The sequence below is a fragment of the Melospiza melodia genome, chromosome 2, assembly GCF_035770615.1.
Source record: "Melospiza melodia melodia isolate bMelMel2 chromosome 2, bMelMel2.pri, whole genome shotgun sequence".
Taxonomy (NCBI): Eukaryota; Metazoa; Chordata; class Aves; order Passeriformes; family Passerellidae; genus Melospiza; species Melospiza melodia.
In genome coordinates this window covers 130,867,990-130,895,623 of record NC_086195.1, presented here as the reverse complement: position 1 = coordinate 130,895,623, position 27,634 = coordinate 130,867,990, and the positions used below count along the sequence as shown (strand labels likewise).

Genomic DNA, 27,634 nt, shown 5'->3' with positions numbered 1-27,634 from the left:
CAGTGTGTTCTGTCACTTTGACTTAATGTTGTGATGTTATTTAAAAATTAATTACATTGATGAGTGCCTGACATAGGGTGGTAAAGAAAGACATTTTCTGCTCTAATTTTGTAGTACTTGAAACTTTGTGTTCCTATTTAGGGCCACTCAGGTGAAAGCCCATTTTTCCATGCACAAAAAATCTTAATACATATATTGAATTTGTAATTTAGTTGTATAGGTGTTCTTCCAAAATATACTATTTATTTTTTGAAATCATTAAATGCTTATTGAACCAAGAGATGTAACTAATGAAGGCTAGATGATATTTTAAATGAAACTTTTCATCTTAACTGTGTTACAGCAGATTTGGAATTGCTAGCTACGTGTAAGTTACCAAACACTTTCAGATCTGAGAACATATTTTCAATTGAGTATAATTTGGACAAATGTTGTTGCTAATGCTAGATTTGTTTTTAGTGAAAGAATCACATTGGGCAGGAACATTTGCAAGAGGTTTTCTCTTTTTTTCTCTTACCATTTCAAAAATCCAGATAGTGAAAATGTTTGTTGTTGTCACTACTGTCACTATTGCCACTATTGCCTTCTGTGGTAACAAAATGGCAAAGATATCTCTACTTACCATCCAAGAAGTGGTTGTTAGCTAATATTTAGCAAGTAGATTCTGTAGTAGATGTTAAGGGGGAAAGAAACCCACAGTTTAAGCATACTAAAAACCAATACTGGTAGATCTTTCTCAGTCTGCAGGAGCTCAGTGGTGCACAAGCACTGGGACTCCCTTTTGGTCCAGGGGAGCAGCAAATTCTTTCTAGGGGCTCCTCTTTGCAGTCCCATCCCTTTTGCACTCTGATCCCACTTTGACTCAGGCACAGCATGCACATGAGGGAACAGAACCTTCTCTTGTGGACACACAGTTGCTGTTCTGAACAGTAAAGAAAATAAAATTGTGAATTCAATCAAGACTAATGGGCACCTCCCACTTGATTAAAGAGTCCTGAGCAACACATATATTGTCTCATAAACTGAAAAGTAAAATAGGATCTTATAAGGTTGCACAGACAGTCTGATCCCAGCATTTCCTTATTTTGTAGAGTTTTCCTAATTTTCTGAAACTTGAAACCTTGATGTGATTCTACTAAATGTTGTCTAATATATTTTCACCTTCTCCATACATGTCACTGCTCTTAATGTTTTTTTAATAAAGCAAGACTAGACACCTACAGGTATGCAGAAAAGCAGAAAAATGAAAATTCCCATATCATTTTTCTACTCCAGTAAGACATTTGAAGAGCTCTTTACAGGCTATGAATTTATTATCTTAGCAAGTCATTCTAACACTGCAGATAAGTGTATAAGAAGACAAGATAAGAATTAGGGCGCAGAGACTGATTGACTGTGAGCTCTCCAAACATACTGTGAAGGAGATAATGAAAAGCCTTGAGAAATTTTAGAAGCTAAATAAACATTATGAATGGCAAGTTGTCTTTTATCCTCAGTGTCACAATGCCAGTGGGATAAAGAGACAAATTTGGATCACTTATCTTTTTTTCCAACTGATAGTAGCTTCAGCTGGGAACTAGATAAATTTGCTCTGTTAAGTGAGAGAAATTTTAGGTCTGCTCCAATTTAAATTTTTCTGTGCTTTGTATTTTGAAGTTATCAAGTACTTTGAATGTGATCCTTTTCTTCTGGCCCTCATCTTCCCATCAAATTCCAAAGAGAATGACAAACCAATATTGTGGGGATTATGTGGCTGCAGAGCCAGGCAGTTCTGGGCAGTGACCCAAAACCTCTGTAATGAGAAAGAAAAAGTGGAAGAGAATAATGTCCTTGGGTTGTCATATATCTCCTCAGATGAATGACTAGTACAGCTTTGTTTGTAGTTCTCTTTATGAGCATTTCATAATTGTATCTTTAAAAAACAATGAGAGTGGGATTATTTCACAGTATTTTGTGCAATCTGTGTGAATATTCAGAAGATTTTGAAATCTTGGCTTCATACAGACAAGAATGAGGAAAAAATGAACAGAGACATTTTCAAATTAAATTATAAGTCATAGGTATAGACTGAACAACTTAAAATTGTAATTTAAACTCTATTAAAATGATAAATATGTCTTTACAAATTGCATTCAATTTACTTATGACATTAGTATTTAAATGTTAGATAAGTAAATTTGTTCCTTTAAATGTTGTAATTGTAAAACATATTTTAGGTCTTATGACTGACAGTGTAAAATGTTACAATTTTTTTAACATTGTCACATATTTTGAAATGCTAATATTAAACTGTCTGTAACACTGAAGTCCTAAAATATGCTTTGCTGAGCTTGTGCCTTAAATCCAAATTGGTGGCACAGAAACTTAAAAAGGGTAATGATTATTCTGTGATATAGCAGTATATCTCTAAGGAACAATATTTTTAATATGTTCTGATTTACAACCTTTGGAGTCTAAGGCTGCCTTCTTTCCTAATCAGATTTTATTTGTTCTCTTTCTTCTTTCCAGAGTTTTGACAAGTTCTTAACAGTTACAAATTGTTCACAAATCAAAGTATTTACATAATGTAACTTCAAATGCAATTCTTTTTTTTTTTACTGCTGTAGGGTTATTAGAATATAAATTGCTGTCCCTCTAAATAGGAAAAATATTGCCCAGAAATAGACACACATATTGCATATATTAGTATAAAATATAACTTCTGAATGGTTTTTGGAGGTGTACAAAACATACTATTACCAAATAACAAAATAACTTTCAATTTTTTTTGTGAAAATATAAGGCCAAGAACTGATGTAAAAAATATTATATGCATTTAAAAGATAAACAGATATGGTGATTTAATTATACACATAACCTTATGACCAATTCTCAGTCAGTTTTCATGGTCTTACCATGTACTCTCTCTCCACCATGGAAACCTGCATAGGCACCACTCAAATGGGTCTGCAAATGTAAAGCTAAATAATTAAGCCTAAAAAAGCAATTGCTGGTTTTTCTTTTTATTTTTTCTTTGTTTGTTTGTTTTTTGTGGTTTTTTAATGACATAATGGAGATTGTATACAATTTGTGATTGTGCTAATAGTTGTCAATTCTCTGTCTGTTGTCCAGTATGTTGATGATTTCTGATTGTTCATTTTTTCAGGAATTTTAGGAGCAAAGGAAAAAAAGAAAATGTTACTTTTAGGATGCAAGTTGAGTAATATATAGAGAAATGTAGCATCTGACATATAATGACATATAATGACATCACTGAAATCTTTACTATATCTAGGGCTCCTTTATGCTTATCACATTTACTTTATCCATTCATTTTCTTCAGGCATGTAAGGAATGTTCAGTTTTCCATTGCTATATATTTATCAGACATAATATATAAGTGATGGAAAATCACCTTTTCCCTTTAATATCAATGACATCTTAATATAAAGCTGATGGCATCAAATACCAGGTGTAGAGCTGAACCAACTTTGCCTGTTTAGAAACAGTAGCTGAATGTGAGCTGTGCACTTGAGTGCTGTGCTAAGTTTAGATATTTACAACAAGAGCAAGAAACTGAGGTAGAAATCTCCATTTTTGTTCATTTATTATTGGGTCTGAAGTCCCAAGAAGCTGTGGTAGTAATGCTTGTCACCATACTACTGTTATGTTATATTCTTATTAACAGTTCTGTATATTTATTTGACACGTTTAACATTTTTGTAGAGGCAATTTCCAGTGCATATTTTATTTACATAAAGTTTTAATTTTAATTCATGTATTAAATGCCCATAATAGAAGCAAAGTAAATCGTCCTCAGTGTATGTATCCAACAGAATTACAAATGACAATACATATAATGTACTAAAAACTAATTTTGTGAAAAATATTGAATACACTGCAACATCTGTTTTTGTTTTCAAAAACAGTGTGAAAGGCAAGGAAAAAATCTGGATTTAAAGTAGTTAATTTTAATTTGTGACACATTGCTTATTTTTATCTTATTCATAATTCACTACCATTTTGCTCCACTGAGTTTTTCATGCATGCAGCACTTGTTGTCATCTCTGCTTTTTCCCTGAAGAACGTGTGCATGGTGTAACTGTGATGTCCCTCAGCACCTTTCCAAACACAATGTCAAGAAATATATGTAACTTCGTGTGGCTTTCATCTGTTGTTCAAAGTTCATTTTAGTTCATGCAACTTCTGTCTTCATTTTTTGTAATAAAGAAAACTGACTTAAAGCATTACTATCTGTATTTTCTTTATTGCTGATAAATGCTCTTTTTATCTTGTATTTTGTATCTGCAGAGATAATTTTTAGCATTGTATCTGCATTTTAACTATAGGGTTTTATCCAATAGTGAATATTTTTAAAAACCCAAACTAACAAAATACAAAAAAAAATCCAAAAAACCAAAACCAAACAAACCAACAAACAAAAAAACCCCACCCCACCACAAACATCAAAGTCACTAAAATTAGAATTCCTGAATTTTAAGTTTTGCTCAGATTAGGTGGCTGCCATGCTACTCACTAGTGAAGCAAGGATGTGCATTGTCTGTATAAATATGCAGCCTGAGCTTGATCCATTCTGATTTAATCTGCCTGATTAAGTTGTATCCCCAAAGGAAGTTTTAATACTGGGAAAAGCTGCCCTACCAAGCAGGACTCTGCTGGAAGTTGCAGTTGTAGCATTCAAACATTTTAAAGTAAAAACATGCACCATCTAATGGCAGCATTTATAATATTAAACTGCTCTTTTTGTAGCTAATGCTATAAAATATTATATATTTAACATAATATTCCAAGCTTAAAACTGTTGTTCTGCTTGAATTTACATAGGTCTTATAGAAAACGCTGTCAAACTTGAAATATTTTCTCAATTTAAATAAAATCCTGAGATAGTTTGACTCTTTTTCAGATCTTCTGGCTGCAATACTCTACTTAGGGTTGTCATCCACTATAAAGATGCAAAAATTTCCCATGTCTCTGTGGTATATGCACAGCATGGTTTTGAATTCTCCTAAATGAAGCAATTAAAATAATTTATCCTTTTATGTAATAGCAGTACTGAAACCACACATAAGTACATGTTCTCAATACTCACATCAATCTTAATTAATCTGCAGAGGTTCTTAGGAACTCCTCCAAGAGACAGTTAATCTGCTGTCAGTTTGAGTGGAGGAAACTGGGACACAGAAACTTATTTTTCCCAAATCTACTGAAAACCAAAACCTGGGAGCAGTGCTGATTCCATGAACCCACAGTGCAGCCTTTCCCTCTCAAGGCACAGGAGGACTGGGATCTCACTGCCTGCATTTTTCTGGGGCTTCCCATGGAAGGAGGCAATGCTAAAAAATACCCTTTACTATGATGACTGAGTAAATACAAGGAAAAAGCTGCTGTTGCTGTAACTGGATAACTTTTAAGGCATATTAGAAGTGCTCCTGAAGTCTGCTTAGGGATAGTTTGATCACGCAAAGGATCTCTTTTTTTAAAACTTTGCTTTAAAAAAATAGTAAATGACAACACCAGAAAACATTTTCACAACACAGAATCCTTTTTGTAGTAAAGAAAAAGTTTTTTGGTATCCTTTCCCTTGTTATCCCTCAATGACCACAGACAAACTACTGTTGCCAGAAATACTCAAGCTGCTATTTACATTACATTTCTTACACTTAGCTATTGCATTTATGTCTATTAAGACACCTTCCTATGAAAAATGTTAAGGGCCATTAGAGGAGATGTGAATTCAAGTCCTACTTACTCAGTATCCTGAGAGACTCATAATAGAAGAGATTTTCCTGTAAAATTTAAAGGCAAAAATCCATTTCAGAAAATTTTTGGCAGAAGGACCTCAGCCATGATGAAGAAAAACTCCTTCACTTAGATAAGCATCAGAAAAGTGCAACCTTTTAGAGACACTTATTTCAGTAGCTCACATCTCTGTAACTGATAGTCCCGGTGGCACCACAGGCTCCCGTGACTCGCTGCAGCTCAGACCTCATCTGAGATGGGGACACAATGAAGAGCTGTCACTGATGAGCAGAAGAAAGGTAGAGGAAGCCAGTAGTACTGTCCCCTTATTTTCCAAAGTTGTGTGTAAGTGTATCTGTCAGAGCACATTACTCATTCCGGCAGCTCAGAGCACACATCCATGTGTTTGTCCTCTGCCCTTCAGTAGAATCTGTCCTAGCACAGAGTTGTAGGAAAAACCACTGAGGAAGAAAAAGCATTACAATTAATGTCGATTCTAGCCTTCTTAGCATCTTTTTGCATTAAGGAATGGGATAGAAAAGAATGCACCTTGCTGTCACATTCTCTTCTGCATCAAACCGTCCCCCAGTAAATGTTGTGCAGAATCCAATGATTTCTTGCAAACTGATGTTGCAAATGTGATGATTTGTTTATTTCATTTGAAGGAAGACATTATGCTTCTGGGCATTTACCTGGCTCAAAAGAAAAGTTTTATTGATATAAATTGCTAAAAACAGGTCATGCATCTCTGGATGTGGCAAAGGAATGGAGCTTCTTTGGGTAGCAGGGAGGGATCCCTAGTTCTCTACTTCTTTTGGACATGGACTGCCATGTTACTGTTTTACCGTTGACTGGTAGAAAATTTTATAGAGCTGTTTAATTTTTTGGTACTGCATTATGATTTTTTTGGTGCTCATCAATGGATAAAATTTTTTGAGGCCTACATTTTCTATCTTTTAGAGGTTCGGAGTAAGTATACGCATTTTGTAAGACTTTCAGTCTAGGAAAAGTTCCAGATCAGATATAAAATCAAAGACAATATTCAGAGGCAGTGAAGAAATAGCTGGGCATGTTTTTAAGGGTCATATAAAAGTGTAGTTCAACTTGATAAACAAGAATGTTTTTTTCCTGCCATGACCTCGTGCAGTATTTCAATTTCACCCTCTAGTTAGATCATAATTTTCGAATTTTTACTTTAGATTGGGAGCAGTTTACTTTATCTTCTGATTGCTTTGAAAGAAAGGAAAATCATGTATCATAACTGTGCACCATGCATTTGAAGCAGCCACGTGTTGCCCTGTAAGTTAGAAAAGTATTTTACAGCATTGCTTTTTTTTCCCCTAAGAACTCAAATTACTGTAAAAGGAAGGTTTGGATAATCATCTATCTTTCATCTTAACTTCCCATGCCTTCTAAGGAAGAGGGAAGGGAACAATGTGCAAGAAGTTGCTAATGTGCTTTTTTCTCCTTAAAAAATTTAATATCACTGAAGGCGTGAAAAGGACGTCTGGCTGTCACCTTATCCAACCCCCCAGATTACACAGAGTGCTTGTTGCAAAGCTTGCAATTACTATTTTATTGTAGCTGTAAATAAATATATGCAATGTGATTCTGTAAGAGCACAGAGAAATTGTCACCTCAAAGTACAGAGGTTCATTTAACACCACTTTGATTATATTGATGTTGCATGTTTTGTTCCTGTGCAGAAGCAAAAACTTTATTTTGCCATATGTAAAGCAAACCTGTACACTGGCACAGGCTGCCCAGGGAAGCTCTGGATGCCCAAACCCTGGAAGTGTTCAAGGCCAGGTTGGATGGGGCTCTGGGTAAACTGGTCTAGAGGGAGTTGCCCATGGCAGGGGAGTTGTAATGAGATGAGCTTTAATGTCCCTTCCAACCCAAACCATTCTCTGATTCTGTACACACATACAGATGGAGATTCTCCCTTTTGACTTCCTTCCCTCTGAGTATCTGGTGCAGAACATTTACAGGAACTTAGTCTGAACTTACTGAAAATGTATCCCTTCACTTAGTTCTTTTCACTGGAAAATTTCATTTTATTTGCCAAAGCTCTTTATTCCTCACTCTCATCAAGTAATGATTCCTGAAAAAATGTTCAATTGTCTCATAAGAAATAATACCATAACTTATTCAATAAGAAGAACTTGAATATTGCCAAAACTTTCGATGGCATTTGTAGAAACTTGCTTTTGTTTATTTTAGTTTATGTTTTACATTTCTGTAAGTTTTTTAATCTTATTTCCATTCATTGATGATCATTTCTTTGAAGAAGTGGGTGAAAAAAGTATCTTTAAAATTGTCAGTTTCCTTCATCATCATGTCAAGGTATTACATTACTTATGCCACATTCTTTATGAAAACAACATATCCTTTTCAATTTAGCATATTTTTAAGAAATTACGATAAAACTCATTCAGAACTATGGAACTTATACTTCCCTGGTTTTTTTTCTTTTTAACAAGAAGTGTTTTAAAAGGCCCTCTCTAGTTAGATAACTAAGACAGGTATACAATAAACATTTTCAAAAAGTTCCTAAGAACTGATTCTTTCACATTAACATTGAATTTTTATGGTTTGAAGTGCTTTTGTTCAACTAGGAAAATAAAAAGGTATATAATGCACAAATACTTTGTTATTTTAGAGCACAAAGTAGAACTATTATTTTGAGTTTGTTTGGTACATACTGGGAAACTGTAAAAACATGAAATATTTAAAATAGCTTCTGTAATACAACTATAATAACAACATAATAGTTTAATTTAATTTAAGGCAACACTTTCTTTGATAACAGCATTGCTTGTCAAAGTTGGTGGGAATACTTTTTGTAGTATGACATTAGTATTTCATCCTGTCACAGAATTAGAACTTCTGTTGATGTCATAACATATAAAGAAAAAATTCACATTGTTTTGAAATTACATATATATTAGGATATGATTTTTGAAACCAGTGAGGAGAGCCCTTAATCTGCTTTAAAAGTTATTTGGATTAGTTTTACAGCTGATTTTGGTGGAAGTAGGTAGGCAAGTACAAAATCAAAGCAACTCAAGAAAGAAAGGAATTAAGCCACAGATAAACTTCTAAAAAATTAGTTTTGTATGTTTTCATTAAGATTAAAGATAAACCATAACACAGGTAGATTTAAAGAACAAGGCTGTCCAGTTTCTATCTGTTTTCAGAAGTACATCAGATCCTCAGACAGGTGAGAAGGCTCATCACAGCCATGCTCCTCACCTCACCTCTGGATTTGGCCACGTTACTCTCACCTTTTGGGGCACAGAAAACAAAGGAGAGAAATATTGGAAAAGTGTTGACAATTTCAATAAATCAGATTTATGAAACAGAAACCTGCAGGAACAAAAGGGTTTCAAGTGGGAAAAACATGACTTAGGACTGGTAGAGCAGTAGCAAGGGTGGGGAATGCTGAATGTAAAGTAAATCATCAGCCATGAAGAGATGGAGAAATATGCAGCACCCATACAAGAAAATCTAAAAATAAAAAAAACAGTGTTCCACTATGACAACTATGGCAAAACTAAGGAGCAATATTGTGATTGTAAACATTCCCTTCACTCTCCTGTGAAGATACCTTGTAGTCATTTCTGCCGCTGGATCACTTAGAATGATAACCTTGACATTTCACAATGTTCCAAGGACACTGAAAGTGCTGTTCACAGCAGTGGAAAAAATATCTCTTCATAGTAAAGACTTTTTAACACTTTATTAAGAAAAAAACACCATAAAACTAAACCAGTAAAATGCCCCTGAATTTCTTTCAACATTTGGATTAAATCACGCTAATTTTTCTCCTTCACATTCTAGTTGATGGTTGAGAAGGTACAGAGATTCACCCTATGAGGTCTCTAAAGGTGACTATAGAATTTACTGGTATTAAAACAATTGAAATATATGATCTTTTTAATAAATTGGAATTAAATATCTACTTGTATCTTTCTGACAATTCATACTGGCAAAAAAATTACTGAAGGTTACAAAGGAATTCACCAAATATGTGGGTGGATATAGGAATAAAATAAGTTTTGAAAGATATATCAGAAATTATAATATTTAAATAGGAATGCTGTTGTTTAAAAAATAAAAAATAATTTAAAACATCAAGTTTTGGCATTGCTGATGGGGCAATGCATAAATGATAAATCATTTCATTGATGCACCATTACTTTTATAATTTGTGTAGTGGTTTTAAAGTCTTTCTGAGCAAAGGAAAATAACTTTGAAATAATATGCCTGTTTTTCTGCTTATCCATCCATGGAAATATATACATTGAATTCTAGCTTGTTGTAAAATAACATTGTGAAGATCATTTCTATAATAAAACAACCCATACAACAGACAATGAAGTCAATTGCTTAAGAAGTAAAATCCATCCCTTCTTTTGAAAAAAAGTTTTTATTTTGCCATTTTAGAGTTGTAAACAAAGACTAGACAAAGAATATATATTCATTGATTTAAGAAAACTTTGAAATTACATTTGAAGTGGTAAAGATTTTATTATTAAAATTGTTTAAGCGGAAACATGAAAATCTGTGCTTAATCTGAAAACAATCTATAGTGTATAGGAGAGTAGGAAGAGAAAGAGGAGGATGATGATATTAGTAACCCAGTGAAAATATTTATATTATATTACATTATGAAATTGTTTGGTGTCTGTTACAACAGTTCAAGTAATCTCTGGTCAGAATAATCTTGCTCTTATTTTGGCAGCAGGCAGAGCAGCCGATGGAATGTCCCAGTGAGTGGTGCTGGCTCGGGCATCACTCCAGGACATGGGAGGGAAGCAATGCATCACCCAGGGGCAAACTCTCCCAGCTCCACTCCCCTGGGGTTTAATGGACACGGTCTCACACCAGGAAATTGACACTGGCCAATAGCTAAGCTCGTTTGGCATCTTCTTGAATCAGCTGGGTGCATGAGGTTTTTTTCCCCTAGACAATGATCAGATACAAATCCTCTCCTTTATAAGCCCCATCTGAGTTCATAGACTCCTGAGAATCACACTATTCAAAAGGGTTTGTAGCATTGCTGTCATGGGAATATCAACCGAGGCAAAACATTAAAATATTTTTCCTGAGATCTGTAATGAAGTGAAATTAGCTAAACATCACCTCTCAAAATTCAAACACGTAAAGCAAGATCAGGTGTGGAATGTGTTTATTTTGAAGTGTATGATTGCATTTTCAAGGTACAAGACTAAACAAGATGAGGTCCTGACCCTATAATCATTTGACAATATGCATATTTTTCCCCATATTAAATTATTTAAGACTAAGAGCGTGCAACTCTTTGCAGATTAAATAACTTATTTTTCACTCTAATTCAGAATATTACAAGCATAAATAATGGTTTACCAGTCTCTTAAACTTTTCAGTAATTCTGCTTAGCATCACTGTTAATTAATTGTATTTGAAATGCAGAAAAGATAACTTACATCAATGTTCATGTTGAACATTGAAAATATTTTCCTTGGGCTGCTTATTCATACTCCTACTCATGGAAGGTTAAGATGTGATATTATTTAATATTATTTAGTGCCATTTATTTTTTTTTAACTTACTGGAATTTTGGCATTTGGAAAATATTATGCTAAAGAAATGAGGTTTTTTGTGATTTTAATCAGGTACTATATATAATCATCAGAACCATTTATTTCCAATAATTTCTGAACGGCTCATTCCTTAACATTCCTTAATCTCCTGACCAACAGCTTAGAAAATTACATTTTAGGACTAGTGTTATTAATATATCTTAATTTTCTTTCCTTGAAGACACTCTTTTTAATGGTCTTGGACTTGGTGCTGTCATTGGCCTGGGAGTGGCAGCCCTTTTATTAATCCTGGTTGTGACTGATGTTAGCTGCTTCTTCGTACGGCAATGCGGATTGCTCATGTGCATCACCAGGAGAATCTGTGGGAAGAAGAGTGGTTCAAGTGGGAAAAGTAAAGAACTGGAAGAAGGAAAAGCCGCTTACTTGTGAGTATTAATCACGTGGGTTGGAAACATCCTTAAAAGAAAAAGTTGGCTGTCCAACTTACATTAGCTTTATGGCCATTTTGTGGTGTTGCAAAGGGAATTAATAAAATGCTTCTACTACTTGGAAAAGTGCTGCTCTGAAGAGTGTAGAGTTGTTTATTGCCTTTAAAAGAAAAGTTGAGACACAAAAAAGAAATATGCTGTAGCTCAGTTTAGGATGACCTCTTTGTCCAGCTCGACACAAAGGAAATCAATTGTAATTCAGTACTAGTTGGAGACACAGATTTGGTTCATGAGGAGCAGGTAATGGATCATTGTAACTCCATTTCTGCAAATCCATCTTTGAGCTGCTAACACCCAGAAACTCGGCCTATGGCTGTGACAGTGCCAGTAAATCCACGAGTGAAGGACATGGTATTATAGAAAATCCGTGAGGGAGTTTTTCTTCTTAGATATAGCACTTGATGGAAAGCCTTGATTCTTGTCTGTGGACTTTAGGAATGAAAGATCTTGTTGGTTTTTTTTTCTTTTAATAGGAGTTCTGAGCTGGATGTAGGTGAAATGGTGATGGGAGATTGTTCTTTATAGCAACAGTCAATGATTGCTAAACGTGAATGGGAAATAATTGATATTGATTCTCACAAATACTCTTTTGTAGTGGCTATTCCATCACACAAATGTGAATGAATTGATCATTGGTGAAAATATGGTGAAAGTATGGTCTCTTAAATTATTAGAGTGGATAGTGAGATTTCTGGCAAAACAGTTCAAGTACTGATTACATAAAATAATCACACTTTAGAGTTGTGACATTTACTGAGTTTTCAATAAGTAAACTAGAAAGAAGATTACATATGGTCCTTCCTTTTAAACATTTCCTTTTCTTACTAGGAAAAAACCATAATTTTCTCATCCTGTTCATCTGGTAGGCAACTTACACATGCACTGTAATATTTGAGAATGCTGTCTGTGTGTGGTTTAAATAACATTTGCTGGTCCAACTGCTATGTTACTCTCCCAATAATCAGGCTTTATTGTTCATTAGCCTTCAGCTTCCTGGGTCCCATCCCTTTTCAGATGGATGTAGAGCAACACTAGATCTTGCAGCCCTCATTATTCATAGCTGAGCAGGTGTCTCCATTGTCAGTAGTGGAGGTGTAAGTGCCTTTCTGGGATTTAATTCTGGCTATTTGGTTTCAGGCTGTGTCTTTCTTAGGTCACTTGGCTACACATCTTGGTTGGGTTCCTCTTGAAAGGGGTGCCATTTCAGAAACAACTCCACAGGACAAAACCAGTTGTGAGAGGGCAGAAAAGTATTTATAATGCTTCATAATAGAATAAATTATGTAAACCAGCTATTTCCTAATTCTCCACTTCTGACAGTGAGAGGAAGACTAGCAGTGTTTTTTCCATCCTGTGAAGCCAGCCTGTCCAGATCGATAGAATCAAGATGTGAAGCTTCTGGCCCTGACCCAGCTGTCCTTTCCTATTGAGCACAGCACTTCAGTTTATGCTGAAGTTTCCCATTCAAGGAGTGGCCAACTATAAATTGGTGTACAGACTCTCCTAAATGGGAAGACCTTAGGGAGATAAAGTTGGAAATGTCACTTGACAGCAGTTTATACCTTGCTATCAACGTCTTATTATCAAATGCTATTCCAGGCTGTCCCAAAAAAGCACCGAGCTCGTCTCTTGATATTAATTCTTCTGTTGCACTTCTTCTGCAAGAACAACTATGTTGTTTAATCATATTTCTTTCCTTGTCAGAATGGTCTTCAGTCAGTCAGAGCTTAAAATATTTGGGACAGTTCTTATTTTAGCCTATTCTCTGCATTAATAAACTGTCAGACTAAACTCCCAGGAGAGACCTGAAGAGTCAACATTTAAATATATGTAATGGTAACTGATATTGCCTAAAATTCACTGACATTTCTCTGTTTTAAATATGCTAGTTTACATTTTGGATTTGGTTCTTGGTTACATTTTGTAAGATATATATATATATATATATATATATATATATATATATAGTAAATAATAATGTTCTATATATAATGAACAATGATGATATAATCCATGTAACACACAGAGACACTGATGACATAATGGATTTCCTACAAATCAATTTCCCTTCTTTAAAATTTGAAATGCTACAGTTTCTACCTTCTGTAAATATTCATGACTGCTGGTCACAAGTAGCATTTTTTTAGTCCTTTTGTCATGCAACACGGTTTTTAAGACTGTAGTTGTATCAACAAAGCAAGAAGAACTCACCAATCCATCCACCAGTCCAACTTAGATCCCTAATATTTCCCAGGTATGAAGTAGCCATGAAAGTTGATTGCATCATCTACCAAAATGAGCTTTGTATCCATTTGTGTATCTTAAGTGTCACTTGCAGAGATAAATTAGCACATGAAATTTTGGAGTTTTTTATCAGACAGAAATATTTTAGATTTTTACCTATTAATTCTTATTCACACTATTTCTCTGTCTGGGCTACATTCTTATTAATCGACAAAGATATTCCTTAAGGATGCCTTTCAGAGTATGGAAGAGTTTTCTTGATACTTCCTGTTGCAAAATCCTGTTTTATCCATTATCTTGAAGAAACAGTATGCAAATGTGAGACATTAATTAGAGAAGAATTTAGCCAGGTTTTTTGTGTGGCCTGTAGCCGTCTAACAGCTCCCTACAACATCCCAGTCCAGAAAAAATCTGTTAAACATAAAAGTAATTATAACTCAGTTTCCCTCTGTTTCTGGACTGCAGCTGGTGCTGTTCCAGGATATAGGAATAAAATATTTTCATCAAAAGAAGGGTTTTTTGTAAATATACATACATACATACATACATACATACATACATATACATATATACATATATATATGTATATATATATATATATACACATATATATATAGGTATATGTATGCATAGGTACATATATATATGTATGTGCATATATATATATATATATATATATATATATATATCTCAGGTATCATCTGATCTTTTTGAGAGCAAAACTGTATAAAAGTTAATTATTACTTTAAATAAGTATTGTTAATTCATATGAAATGTCAATACTTTGTGGCAGTGAACAGATATTTCCAGATCTATTTCCAGATCACATCTGTATTTCTGAGAGCAGCCCTGGAGAGAAGGACTTGGGGATTCTGGTTCATGAAAAGCTGGATATGAGCCAAAATGTGTGCTCACATCCCAGAAATCCAAAGGTGTCCCAGGCTACATGAAAAGCAGCATGACCAGAAATTCAGGAGAGGTGATTCTGCCCCTCTGCTCTGGTGAGAACTCACCTGGAGTGCTGCATCCAGCTCAGCAGTCCTTGGTAAAAGAAAGACATGGATTTGTTGGATCAAATCCAGAGAATGGCTCAAAGATGATCCAAGGGATGAGCACCCTCTGTGAGGTCAGGCTGAGATAAAGATTTTTCTGAGTCCATTTGAAAGGGAATTTATGAAAAAAGATGGGGACAGACTTTTTACAAAGTCAAGGGATGATGGTTTTGAAGTGAAAGTGGGTAGATTTAGACTGGACATGAGGAAAATCTGTTTTACCATGAGGATGGTGAAACATTTGAACAGGTTGCCCAGAGACAACCTGTAGATATTCCATTGCTTGAAACACTCAAAATCAGAGTTGAATGAAGCCCTGAAGAACCTGATTTGCTAGCTGCAGGGGCATTGGACTAGATGACCTATAAATGTCCCTTCCAACCCAAACTATTCTATGATTCTTTGTTTACCAAGAAAATCATAATGACAGCACTCACTGCTCCATCTCCTTATAATTAATTGTGTCATTAGCACAATATTTGTACATTTACTTACTTGAGAGACTAGCAGTTCCTCAAATGGGGGAAATATGATGTAGAAACAGTTTTTTCGATCTGCAAAAGCAGAAAGGCTTCAATTTTTACCACACAAGGGCTCTTTGCATTAATGGCAGCTGGGGTTGTCACAATCCAGGAGATTAAAGCACACTTTTGTGGTGTGTATACTCACATAACAGCTCTTTAACACTGCCAGAAAAGTTCAAATATAACTAGGCATCAAATCCAATCGTTATTTTACTAGGTTAGGGAAGTTTACATCCATTCCCATGAAGAAGCTGTCACCTTATTATTAGTCATAAACAAAATGCTCTTTTGAGATGCTAATTCATCATGTTTACAGAGTTAGGGAAGTAACCATGGATACAGGATGCTTTGAAGACTTCAAGGAATTGGGAACACGCTGTTAAATGTGTCTTGGTGGTGTTAGTCACTGATAATTAGTTCTGCCTTCTCTTTGCCAACTTTTGAGAGAAAGGATCTTAGTAATTCTTTATGTGCAATGTACGTAGTTAATGTGATGATAAGAGACTAAAACTTTTTAATAATTTTTAGGAAAGATGGATCAAAAGAGCCAATAGTGGAAATGAGAACAGAGGATGAAAGAATCACCAGCCATGAAGATGGGAGTCCAGTAAATGAGCCAAATGAGACAACTCCCCTCACAGAACCAGAGTAAGTAGCCTGATATTCCCTGGAGTTTCACATGAGCTGATCTTGGCTGTGTGGACAGACTGGAAGTCCCACACTCTGAGGGGAGGTACACAGCATCACAGAGGGGTCTGCTGTGGCAAGGCAGTGTGTGAGGGTAGGGTTTGTTTGATTGGTGTGGTTTTCACAATAACCAGCTTAAATCATGGTACTTTACCGACACTGGCTGAGCACAGCAGCACAAGGAATTTTTATTTGGTTGCACCTTGTCTTTACCACCTACCCAGCAATTTTTAACTGCCCTGTGGGAACAATCTCCTAGCTCTCAGGAATGCCCTAATTTGAGTCTCACATGCATCTTCACACACATCCTGAAGATGGGGCACAAGGACACTGTGCTCCAGAAATCCAGCGCCTCACTGGAGTGGTCCCTTCCTGCTTTCATACATGTAACTGAGAGCTTAGTTTGGTGTTTAAGTCCACACAGTGGAATTGGATTAATTGTGCTGAAGGGCAGCCTCTGCTCCATTTCCTCACCTCCCCTTCCTGTCCCTTCAACATTCTCAGTACAGAAACCAGTTTGCAGTTTGCAGCCATGCTCACAGGCCCTGGCCTTCTGAATAATACCACCAGCCTTGTGCCCAGGGATGAAATTCCTGAAGAAACCTTCAAGTTTTCTTTGCTTTGATCCCAACGCTTTCCATGTTTTGTGAAAATCTCTTATCTCATGACATCTTCAAGGCATCAAGGTTATGAAGATGATTATGTAGTAAATACAGAAATTCACCTGTTGATAATTTGATGAAATCATAGTTCTTTAAAAGGAGAGGGTGTTCTTTCAAAACAGTCTTTTTATTTTCTGAAAATATGAAGAAATTTCATTTTTTGCCATTATGTAAAACGGTAGGAGCCAGAACCTTTAATTAAAAAAAAAGGTTTGCTACCAGCTGCCATTGATATTTTTAGTAAATAGGGAGTTAAGTAACAGCACATTAAGCCATATGAAGAAGCTGTGCACAGAGAGTTTGAACTTGTGTTAATGAAATAATTATGCACTCTGTTGAGTGACTACTGATATGTTTGCTCTTCGTATTAGAATTTATAATAAGGGGCACAGTGGAAAACCCACAGTTATCTAAATAGTCAGGGGAATGTAGTTGTAAACATTGTACAAGTCCAGCAAGCCTTGGATATGTTAGTGGTTAAAGAACCTGGTCCATGTTTGTTCATGATTCAAGACTATTTTTAGCACTAGATCTTGCAAATCAGATGTATCTTGCAGGAAACATGATACCAGGAAAGATCCAGTTCACTTCCTTCTGCTTGTCACAATCATTAGATCAGCTGACAGGAGTGAAATATGAGAAAGTTAAAATCAAAAATATTTTGTTGTCTTAGGGGATGGGGAAAGACTGTCATAACAGTCCCCACTGTCATGACAGGAAAAAAAACAAAACAAAACAAAAAAAGAACCAACAAAACCCCTGAAAAACTAACTCCTAGGAACAACTGATAAGTATTTTATGGGCATTACGTCCTTGCAAAAATAGGACTGCTAAGACATATTAGTATGATGAAAACTTCCTTCTTAGTAATATCTTCCCTCACAACCAATGGCAAAAGGTGTCAGCAGCCCAAAGCACAGCTGTACAGAAGTCAGCTAAAGATTTGGGACAGTGTCACTTGTGAAACTAAAGATGAGAAGAGGGTGCAAGAGATGGTGAAGGGCCATTGATACCGGGGGAATATGGAAAGACCTTTGACTCAGCCACAGGTCATACCCAATGAAACAGAGGAGTAAAGTAAAGTACAAATGAGACACACAAAGGGAAGATGCAGAAGAGGAGAAATCAGCCTCTCAGTAGGAATAACACAAAAATACTTGGTCAACAACAGCCAAAAAAACACATGCTGGGCAGGGTGAGGATGACCAGAAGGGATCTTGGAGGGGAGAGCTTAGCTTGCAGGAAAGAAAATTTCAAGGACATTTCAGGCAGAGAATGAAGCAAGGTGGGGTTCATTATGAGTAATTCTGGCTGTCTTAAAGATATACAAGATAAGCCTTGAGGTTAAATTAGATAAAATATTTTAACAATTATTGAATTATGCTGAATAATAGCAAGTTACACTTCAGAAATTCATATGCAATTTAAGAAGTTTTGGGAACTAATTAGTAAAGAGATTATTTCTTCTTACAACAATACTCTTTATTACTTTGCTCAGTATATTATTTGGCAAACTATTTTTTACCTTATCTCAGATGATCCTTGTCAAAGCCACGTTTGGAATCCACGTATGACAGATTATCCCAAAGCACTTTATATGGAAGTCAACAAGTTTTAATCATGCTGGCAGGAAATCAGTTTAAGCTGTGTATTACATATCACACTTTTGTAATATGAATAAAATACCACATGCAATGTGGTACAATAATTATATTCCTAGTCTGACATTAATATGTTTCTAATATTGGTTGAGTTTTTCTTAGTATTAATGCAGTTGGGTGAATTCCAGTATCAAAATGGCTAGGAGTCATTTTTCTATAAAATAAGTAAATATTGAAGCTTAAGTTTTGTAGGGTTATCAGCAGACTGTTGATGATAGGCCACATGCAGTGCTAGAGAAGTCAATATTATTAATAATTGATAGAAGCCAACATCTGCTTAAAGTGAGAAATTTTTTTGTTGGTTTTTGTGGGATTTTTTAAAAACATCCTTTTATTATAAAGTGAATAAACATTTGAAAGGATTAGTCTGCTCAGCTGAAAAATATAAAATTCTTCCTAATATGTCGCTGAAGAAAAATTTGGTGTAGAAAAATTGGTATAATTAGAATACTTAAACTTGAATTAATTAATTGAATGAGGAAATATATTTAATCTATTAATAGAGATTAAATATGTATTTAAAGCAAATGGAAACAAAAATTCCAAAATAACAAAAATGTTGTCATAGGGAAAAAGAACAATGTCTAATGATAACGTGCATTCATAACTCACACTCCATTAAGAAAACTCAAGCCCACAAGTTTTGAAATACAATAAGGTTTAAGAATGGTGCATGGAGTTTGTGATGAGCAAAGTTTTGATGCATAAAACTTTTTACTTGTGTACAGCTTTTGTTGTGTTATTGTTCTCTGCTTGCATGTAAAAGCAAATTTATCTCACTGTTTGCATGAGTATGGATTTCAATGATGTCCAATATCTTTCAACTGGGTTCTAGCAAATCTTCCTATTTCAAGTATTTCGTAACATGGTCTTAATCTACTTAAACCAATTTCTTTAAATTTCCATTCAGTATAATTTTTCAATTCCCCAGTTTTGACTTTGACTAAATAGTTCCTTCTTTCCAGCACCATCTTTTGAGAGATCACTCTGCTTTTCTTAAAACTACATTAAATTAGGTTTTGGGGTTTTTTCCATACTTGTTTTAATGTTTTTTGCCTAATCAGACCTCTGACCCACATGCCTGCCTACCAAAAATGCATCTCATGAGCTGCCTTTCCTCTGCCCCAGTGTTTTACCTTCTGTTAAAAATAGATTTATGTTGATTCTGTTGTTTCCATTCTTTCAGACATCTTGCTGTGAGCTGAAATCTGTTTCCTTTGGGCTTGCCATGAGAAACAGACAATTAGCAGATACCTCCCTCTGTGCTCAGAGCCAGACATCTGATGATATATCCCATGTATTTTACTGTAGTAGAACAAGTTAATCTTTGATTTTTCTCAGATACATGTTGCGCTCATTGTTTAACTTCTGGATAAACAGCATCTTTCTTAGTTTATTTCAGACAACTTAAATTTCATAAGACTGGGAATTCAGGTATTGTTTTGTTTTATTTTCTGTTATTAAACACTACCGTGTAATAAGAGATTCCTACAAGATTCCTCAGACAGGTTTTGAACATTGTATTGCTCTTCGGGACATTGAATCAAGTAAATTTACTGAAACATTTAACAGTTATTATGAATGAAAAAGGCACATCCATACTATTCCCTAGTAAAAAAAAACAGAAAGCAAACCCAAGCTGGAATCATGATTAAGAGTTATTATGCCTAGGAGATGCTATTACAGGAACATCTCAGTAAACCATGCATCTTTTTGACAGCTATATTTTTCGACAGCTAATTACTGGCAGAAGGGAATCAATGATTTTTAAAGAACTTTCTCAATGAGATCGCATTCAAAAGGGTGGGGACTCTTTTGCCAGATCCTCAGAGTTTTCACAAGTCTTAAAAGAGCTGTAAGTTATTAATGATGCTACATATATGATCCATGAAAATTAAACTGTAGAACTTTCTAATGATGATTTCCATTACCTCCTGCACTAGAAGAAATACTTTACCTATGTCTTGGCATAATCCATAATCTCCAATAATAGCTGTGTTCTTTTTTATGCAACTGAATTTACATTTAGGAAAGGCACTAAAAAGAGTTTAATCAAGATTTAAAAGTCAAGCAAAAAGCTTGACTGTGTTTCACAGTATTCTAGGCAACACATACCTCTGTACTCTCTTGGGTCAAGTAATTAGACTTTTTTTTTTTTTGTCTTATTGAAGAACTGCATTTTGAGAAGCACCCATGTTCTTACCATGTGATTTTTGTGGCTTTATAGAAGTGGAAAGAGTTAATATGAATTGCTTTAAAAGTAAAGAACCTCAGTGCTCATAAAAAAAATAACTATACATTACTTTAAAACAAAACTATTGTTCTACACTGTGACCTATATGAACTGTATATATATTATAGACTTAAATTACAGATTGTTTTATTTTTGTGTTACCGTGATTCCTCTTTTTTTTTTTTTTTTTGATAGGAAGCTGCCACTAAAGGAGGAAAATGGCAAAGAAGCTTTAAATCCAGAAACCATAGAAATCAAAGTTGCTAACGATATCATCCAGTCAAAAGAAGACGATAGCAAAGCATAATAAGATAAACTACAGCTGTCTGGATGATGCATTTGGATTGAAGTAATCCTGTGACCAAAACTTTACAGCTGACCTTAATTTCTTGGGAAACTTAAGCTTGGAATAGTTAGTACATGTGTACATACGATGAAACAGTTCCTGTCTACAGTTCTTTTCTATATTTTTTTTTTGTTTGGTTGTTAATGGTTTTAGTATGTAATTTTGCTGACACCAAGTCCCATGCTATAAATCTGAAAAATCTGCAGAATAAGAACTGTAATTTATTATATGAAAAAGAGTGTCTACTTAGAAGAAAAATTCTGAAGCACTCCTAACCACAAACAATCACATCAGGCCTCTCCAGATCTTACAGTGCAAGCTACTTACATAAAGTGCCGTATGATAATGTGTTTATTTCCATTTATAATAAAATGAAATTTTAGGTTGCCTTTAGGAAAAATAAAACAACTAAACCAGTCTCAGTATAATGTTTAAGACCTTAGCTCTGGCTGACACTCCATAGCCATTCCAGATGTGATTATCACTTGAGGCAATCAAAAAAACAAAATGCTTCAACATAGAGCCGGGTGCCACTGCATTTTCTCCTGGGTTCTTCAATAAATACATTTTTAAAAAGCTAGTACTCACAATATACAAACTCAAAAATTGGCTAAATATTTCACAACAGTCTATTGGCCTCATCCTAACTACAAGAGTGTGACTCTGAAAGGCTCCAGGATTTTCAGTGATTCAGGTTTTCTGTATGAAAGTTTTGAAAGTTACATGTGAACTAAAATGCAGCCAAGGCATAAAAAGAAATCTGTTTTTAATCATAGTCTTCACTTCAAATGAAAACTTACAAAATTTGTCCCAACATATTTATACATACAGGGTTTTCATTTTTGTCTTAGTTCAAACCATTTAGCTAAGGGATAAAACTGTAGTTTAATGAAGTAAATACATTTTCTCCCCAAATCAATATATAAAATATTAAACTTGATCTTTTTGAATCAAGACTTTTCCCTTTATGATTTTATACCCTTTGTCTTAAGAACAATGTGAGAACAGATGGAAAAACGACTTTGTCTAAGCAATTTGGAACAATTTTAAATTATTGAGTAACTCAATCTTATATTTAACCAAATACATGTTTTTCATATCAAGCTTTCTTTAAGATATTCCTCTATATTATTCTGATCAACACTCCCCACCAGGAAATTCGACTGATTTATTTGATCTGAAATTCATTCATATGAATTAATAATTGATTTAGTGGTGTCACTAAGTGGAGCAATATAATTTGTTTCCATTCCAGCATAGTGTATCCACACCTACCAAACTTTTCAAAGCCTTGCTTTGAAAGAAGATGATAACCCACATAGAAAACTAGACTGGAAAATTCTAGTTGTCAGGAGTAACTGGTAGAGTAAGTTGTGAATTTTCCACATCTAAGTCATGCATGAGGTTTAAGTGTACTTTTACTCATCAAATTCTGCTTGCTCCATCTGAATTTTGATCATATTTGAAGTCTTTGTAATTTTTGACTTTTGTACAGTAAAACTGAAAGTGAAATGTATATCATAATAACCTTCTTGTCAACCCAAGTTTAAGTGCATTTGAAAGAGCTGAGGAGAATATATATAAATATAAATATATTTATATTTACTTCTTAGATATTTCTTATTTTTCAAAATCAAGTTATTTCATGAGTTTTTTACAACTTTTCCTCACTTTGAGAAATAGCTAAAATGAACCAAGGAGTTGAGGACAGAGGCATACTGCTGGCGTGGCTAGGATAGGAGGCCAAGTTCCCACAAAATCAGAACCAAAGTGAAAAAAAATGGGCAAAAGGAGATGGCAATATGGGATGAAAGTCATGGAAGATTACAATTGAAAACTGCTGAAAAGAAGTATCTCTAAATGCTGAGACACTAATTCTGGATGAAGGAAAGACGAAGATATTCATTTATGAATACTCAATGTTGCTCCCACATAATGGGCAGGCAGTACTACTAAATAACTGCTTGAAATTATCAGATTTCTGATAATTTTTAATCAGGTTTCCTGGTTCTTTCTAAGCACACAGCAAGCAGGCCTGCTCCTAACATATAATTTGAAGAACAGTTGTTTTATTTATCTATATGGACTTTAGTCTTTCCAGAAAGTGTGTATTTGCAGCTGGGCTTTCTTCTTCTATCAAAATGCACAGAAGGAACCTGGACAACTCCAGCAACTGAGAATTATGTGGTTGGTGTGGCTTGAACCTCCTCTCGAACAATATTTTTACAAGGATGAGGATGAAGATGGTAGACATAGTTTACTCTTCACCTGCTGAGACAAATGTGGATGGTACCATTCAATCTTCTCTGCACAAATGGTGTTTTTTCTGAAGCTAGCCTGATCATTTCCAAAAGAAGGTTTCTATACGATGTAGCAGAACTAACAGTGTCTAGGCTCAACTGCAGATGCATTTCAAATTTTAGTACTTTTGAGTTGAACTTACACAAAGAAAACCCAAAAAAATGACCTAACGGTTCTATATTGGTGTTTTTCTCTGTTTTGTTTTTTTGTTCTTTTTTTTCCTGATACGGCCTCTAATTTGAGTATGAAGGGATTAGAAGATTTAAGAGGTCTTGTCAGCACATTTATTGCTAATACGCCTGTGCTACTCTTTACAAGCAAAATATATTGCAGTATTATTTCAATATTGGAAGCAAAAGCATTTCCCACTATGCTGCATTACAAATCAAAGCTGTTTCCAGGAGTATTTAATTTCTTCTTGCTGTTATGTCTCTTGGCAGTTGATCTGTGTGAGGGCTGAGAATAAAACAGCTCTGATGGACTGTCCAAGCACACCTTTTTGGTCTATGGATTAATAGGTTATCTCTTGTGCTTTAACTCTGTGCTGTGCAGGAGAAAACCAAACTCTCACTATGAAAGAATGCTGAAGAACACTGATATTTCAAAATTGTTCCAAATATTTCCAAATGAGGAAATAATTTACACATAGTAATTTGTAAGATATATGTAGAACTGGAATAACAACATTTGTTTATTTTCTTTTCCTATTCTAGATTAAAAAAAAAAAAAAACAAAACAAACAAAAACAGGTATCTGTATAAATGTCACTTTTACTGTCTAAAGTAATTTTAAGTGTTAGTATGAAATGTCAGAAGAGTTGACAAATTATAACTATTTGTAAAAGTAATCTGAATTGTTACACTAACATACTCCAGGGACCAAGGTGGGAGGGAGCCATTGAAATTAGTACTGAACAAAATGTGGCAGTGACAATCTCTTTTCAAAAAAAAAAAAGAAGGAGTACAATTAAGTAAAATTACTTAAAGCTCCTTGGTATTTTTTTAGTTTTTTAGTGGACTTGAGTTCTGATTTTCCACAATAACAACAATTTTTTAATTAATATTTTACAATTTAGTAATCAAATGTACCCTGGAGAATTTTTTCCTGGTTTTGTTTGTTTATTTACCTTTTTTGACTTATAAGATTTTTTTGTGGTTGCAGAAATATTTGCTATTCTGGTGATGCTAATGCCTAATGTGACAAAGATTAATTTATTCAGGCCTCGGTCTTGCAAGAAATTTTGTGTGGCTGAACTCACCCCTTCTGTGGCACTGCACTGGCATTAGTGGGGTGGATGTGAGCAGGAAGATGGATGTACTTTCCTAAGAGACCTTGCAGGACTGGGCCAACTTTCTATCTCTTCACAGATATCTACAACATAGTTACACCGTGGCCATCATCTCCAAAGGCTGTTTGACACCAGTCCCTGGTGCAGTAAATCCCAACTGCTGTCTTCAGCCTCTGCATCAATGTTCATCCAAACAAAAGTGGCTTTCTTTTTATGATGGTAATTAGTTTGATTATTTATTTAAGTGCCAATCATCAAACTGTAGTATAATCATCATGCCATTTTTTTCTGTTTCCTAGACCAGATAAAGGAAATGTATTTGTGCCTTTTGATAGCATGCCACTCTGCTTTATTAAAGAAAAATCTTCAATAATTTGTCTACAAAGCCTGTTTAAAATAATTGAAAGCTTTACTGTCACATACTTTTCTGCTCAAATATTCTCAAATATTCATCTAAATCAATCTGAGGGTATTATTTTCAAATAACATAAATATTTGAAACAAAAATTTGCAAAAATTTTTGAGATCCTGATTCTAATGAGGGTCATGGTGGATGTCTTACTGCTGAAAAGTTTCAAATAGATGAAGAATGTAGTGGATGTGTAGGGGTGTTTTGACCAATTTCTCAAGTTCAAGAGTCAGATAGAAAGTCTCCTTAGTTCTATTTAAGTGCTTAGACCTAAAGCATTAAATCTGAAACATTAAATCCTCCAATCTGAAAGATGCAATGGAGCATCTTCCCAGCACTTTAGCTCTGGAGATAAACTGGAGAGAATGTTTGTTTTGCAATCATTTGCAGCCTCACCATCGCTGTGTAAGCTGCTGTAGGAAGAAACATCTTTGCAGAATAGTTGTGTCTGTTGGATATTCACTCCTGATTAAAGGACCTCCAAAAATACCATTTACTAAGAAAGCTCAAGAGCTCTTTGATCTATGGAGGGATGCTAAGAGTGTTGCACAGAGTCACAGTGCAGGAATCCAGGTCTCAATCCAGGCCCCCGGGATTTAAGACAAAAACTGATTCCAGCAGGACCTGGATTTTATTCAACCATCTCAGCGAGGCTCTGTGTGTCCTCAACTGATGGAGTTGTTTTTGTGAACCAGATTTCCAGGTGTAAGTGGAACTCAAATGTCCTGCCAGACTCCTACTGACACTTTGCGCAGAGGAGGTTTTTCTATCAGGAGTTTTTACTGATCAGGAAATTATGATAGAATATCCAATGACGGTTTTATCCCATACATTACTATGTCCAGAAAGAAAACATCTCCCTAAATAACTCATTGTGGTTGCAATACTTCTTTTGGTGAAGATGAAAACATTCTAAGTAAATAATGATCCTTCTTAAATCTCCTTGTTTAGCTTCAGATAATCTTTCTGATAGATGAAAAGCTACCAAGGTTAAGTAAATCTTTTTAAAAAACTCTTCACCCCTTTTCCAGATTTTTTTCAGATTTTTTCAATTTCCTGAAATACCCTGTCCACTTGACAGCAGTTCTGTAAGTTTTAAATGATCTTCAGTATTTCCACTGCTCATATGTGTTCTTATGTCAATTTACTTGGACCTGAGCCAAACTAAGCCCTTCAAATTTGGCTTTGGATCAGGTTCTGAGAATTCTCAGTTTACCAGTCTATCTTTTCTCTTAAGAGGCATTGAGATCCTCGTAATGTTTGACTTTCAAACTTGAATATTGGCCATTTTTAGCCCAGAGAAATGAGATAAATATTTATTGCCAAATTTGTATTGGCAGCTTTTAGGTGACAGGTGAGATGGGGAGCGGGCGAGGCGACCAGACGCGGTGCCGACAGAGCTCGGGAAAGCCAGGGAGAACAGGTGCCAAAGAGTGAGCCAGGAGAGGGCTGGGAGCATCTCTCCTTACCGTTGACAAGGGAAAAGGGGAGCAACTGAAGCAAGGGAGGCTGCTGAAGGGCACTGCCAAAAGGCAGGGTGACGAGAGCTCTGAAAACCAGGGGAGAGGAGGAACTAACCCTGCCACATCCTTTAACTCACCCCTGTAATTAGGCTACGGTTTTTCAGATGTAAAATGCAGGGTTGGAGGAAGTCAAGACAAACCCTCAGAGTCTCTACAGATCAATGACAAATACATAGAGGAGTCAGATTCCCCCAGAAGATAATTTTATTGCTCATGGTGTAGAGTTCTGACTAAGAGTTTTGAACTACTTAGACAAGGTTTTAAAAGGAGAAAAAAATAAAAAAGGCTTTCCTGCTGCACTGAGCAGTCGGTACGTATTTGTATGCTGTGTACAGTATGAGCTAAAGCATACCATCTATTGTTTTCGTTATTCCACACGTTGTCAACAGCCCACTTGCGATATCTGCCACCTGAATTATATATTGATAAGTTAGCTACCACTGGAGCTAGTTTGTTTATTGTTTCAGAATCTTATGTCCCTATGAAATGCTGTGTGTATATATATATATCTCTATACTGTAAAAAGAAGTAATATCGCAGATGCTGGTTTTGTATTTATGAAAGACATTGAAAGTATGGCTTAAAGTATATCAATTATTTGTCACTCTTCACCATTTGTATATTAATAGTAAAGATACTTTTACTTTAATGAAGTGTTGTAGTTACATTTATTTTTGCTAAGTGTCTTTCTGTCGAGATGTCCGATTCATTGGGAGTCTCATTTTCAAAAAGAAACATAACCCTTATTTTCCCCCTGTTATAGAATTACTGAATAATGCTCACACAGACCTGCAATTTATTATTCTCTTTTCTGTCAAAATACATCTATTGTTATCATCCTGAGTCTCCAGCTGAGCTTGAGGCCCATTATGATCATCCTCAATAGAGA

At 35.1% G+C, this 27,634-nt stretch overlaps 1 protein-coding gene across 1 annotated transcript in view; it reads left to right on the top strand.

The window, feature by feature from the left end:
• Window positions 1-27,398, top strand: part of NCAM2 (neural cell adhesion molecule 2) — a 273,486-nt gene extending 246,088 nt beyond the window's left edge. Inside the window, exons 16-18 of the mRNA XM_063150025.1 lie at window positions 11,548-11,752; window positions 16,164-16,283; window positions 21,074-27,398. Coding sequence (XP_063006095.1) covers window positions 11,548-11,752; window positions 16,164-16,283; window positions 21,074-21,185 — 437 coding nt within the window. The 3' untranslated portion in view covers window positions 21,186-27,398. The remainder of the gene's footprint in view (window positions 1-11,547; window positions 11,753-16,163; window positions 16,284-21,073) is intronic.
• The last annotated feature ends 236 nt before the right edge of the window (window positions 27,399-27,634 follow it).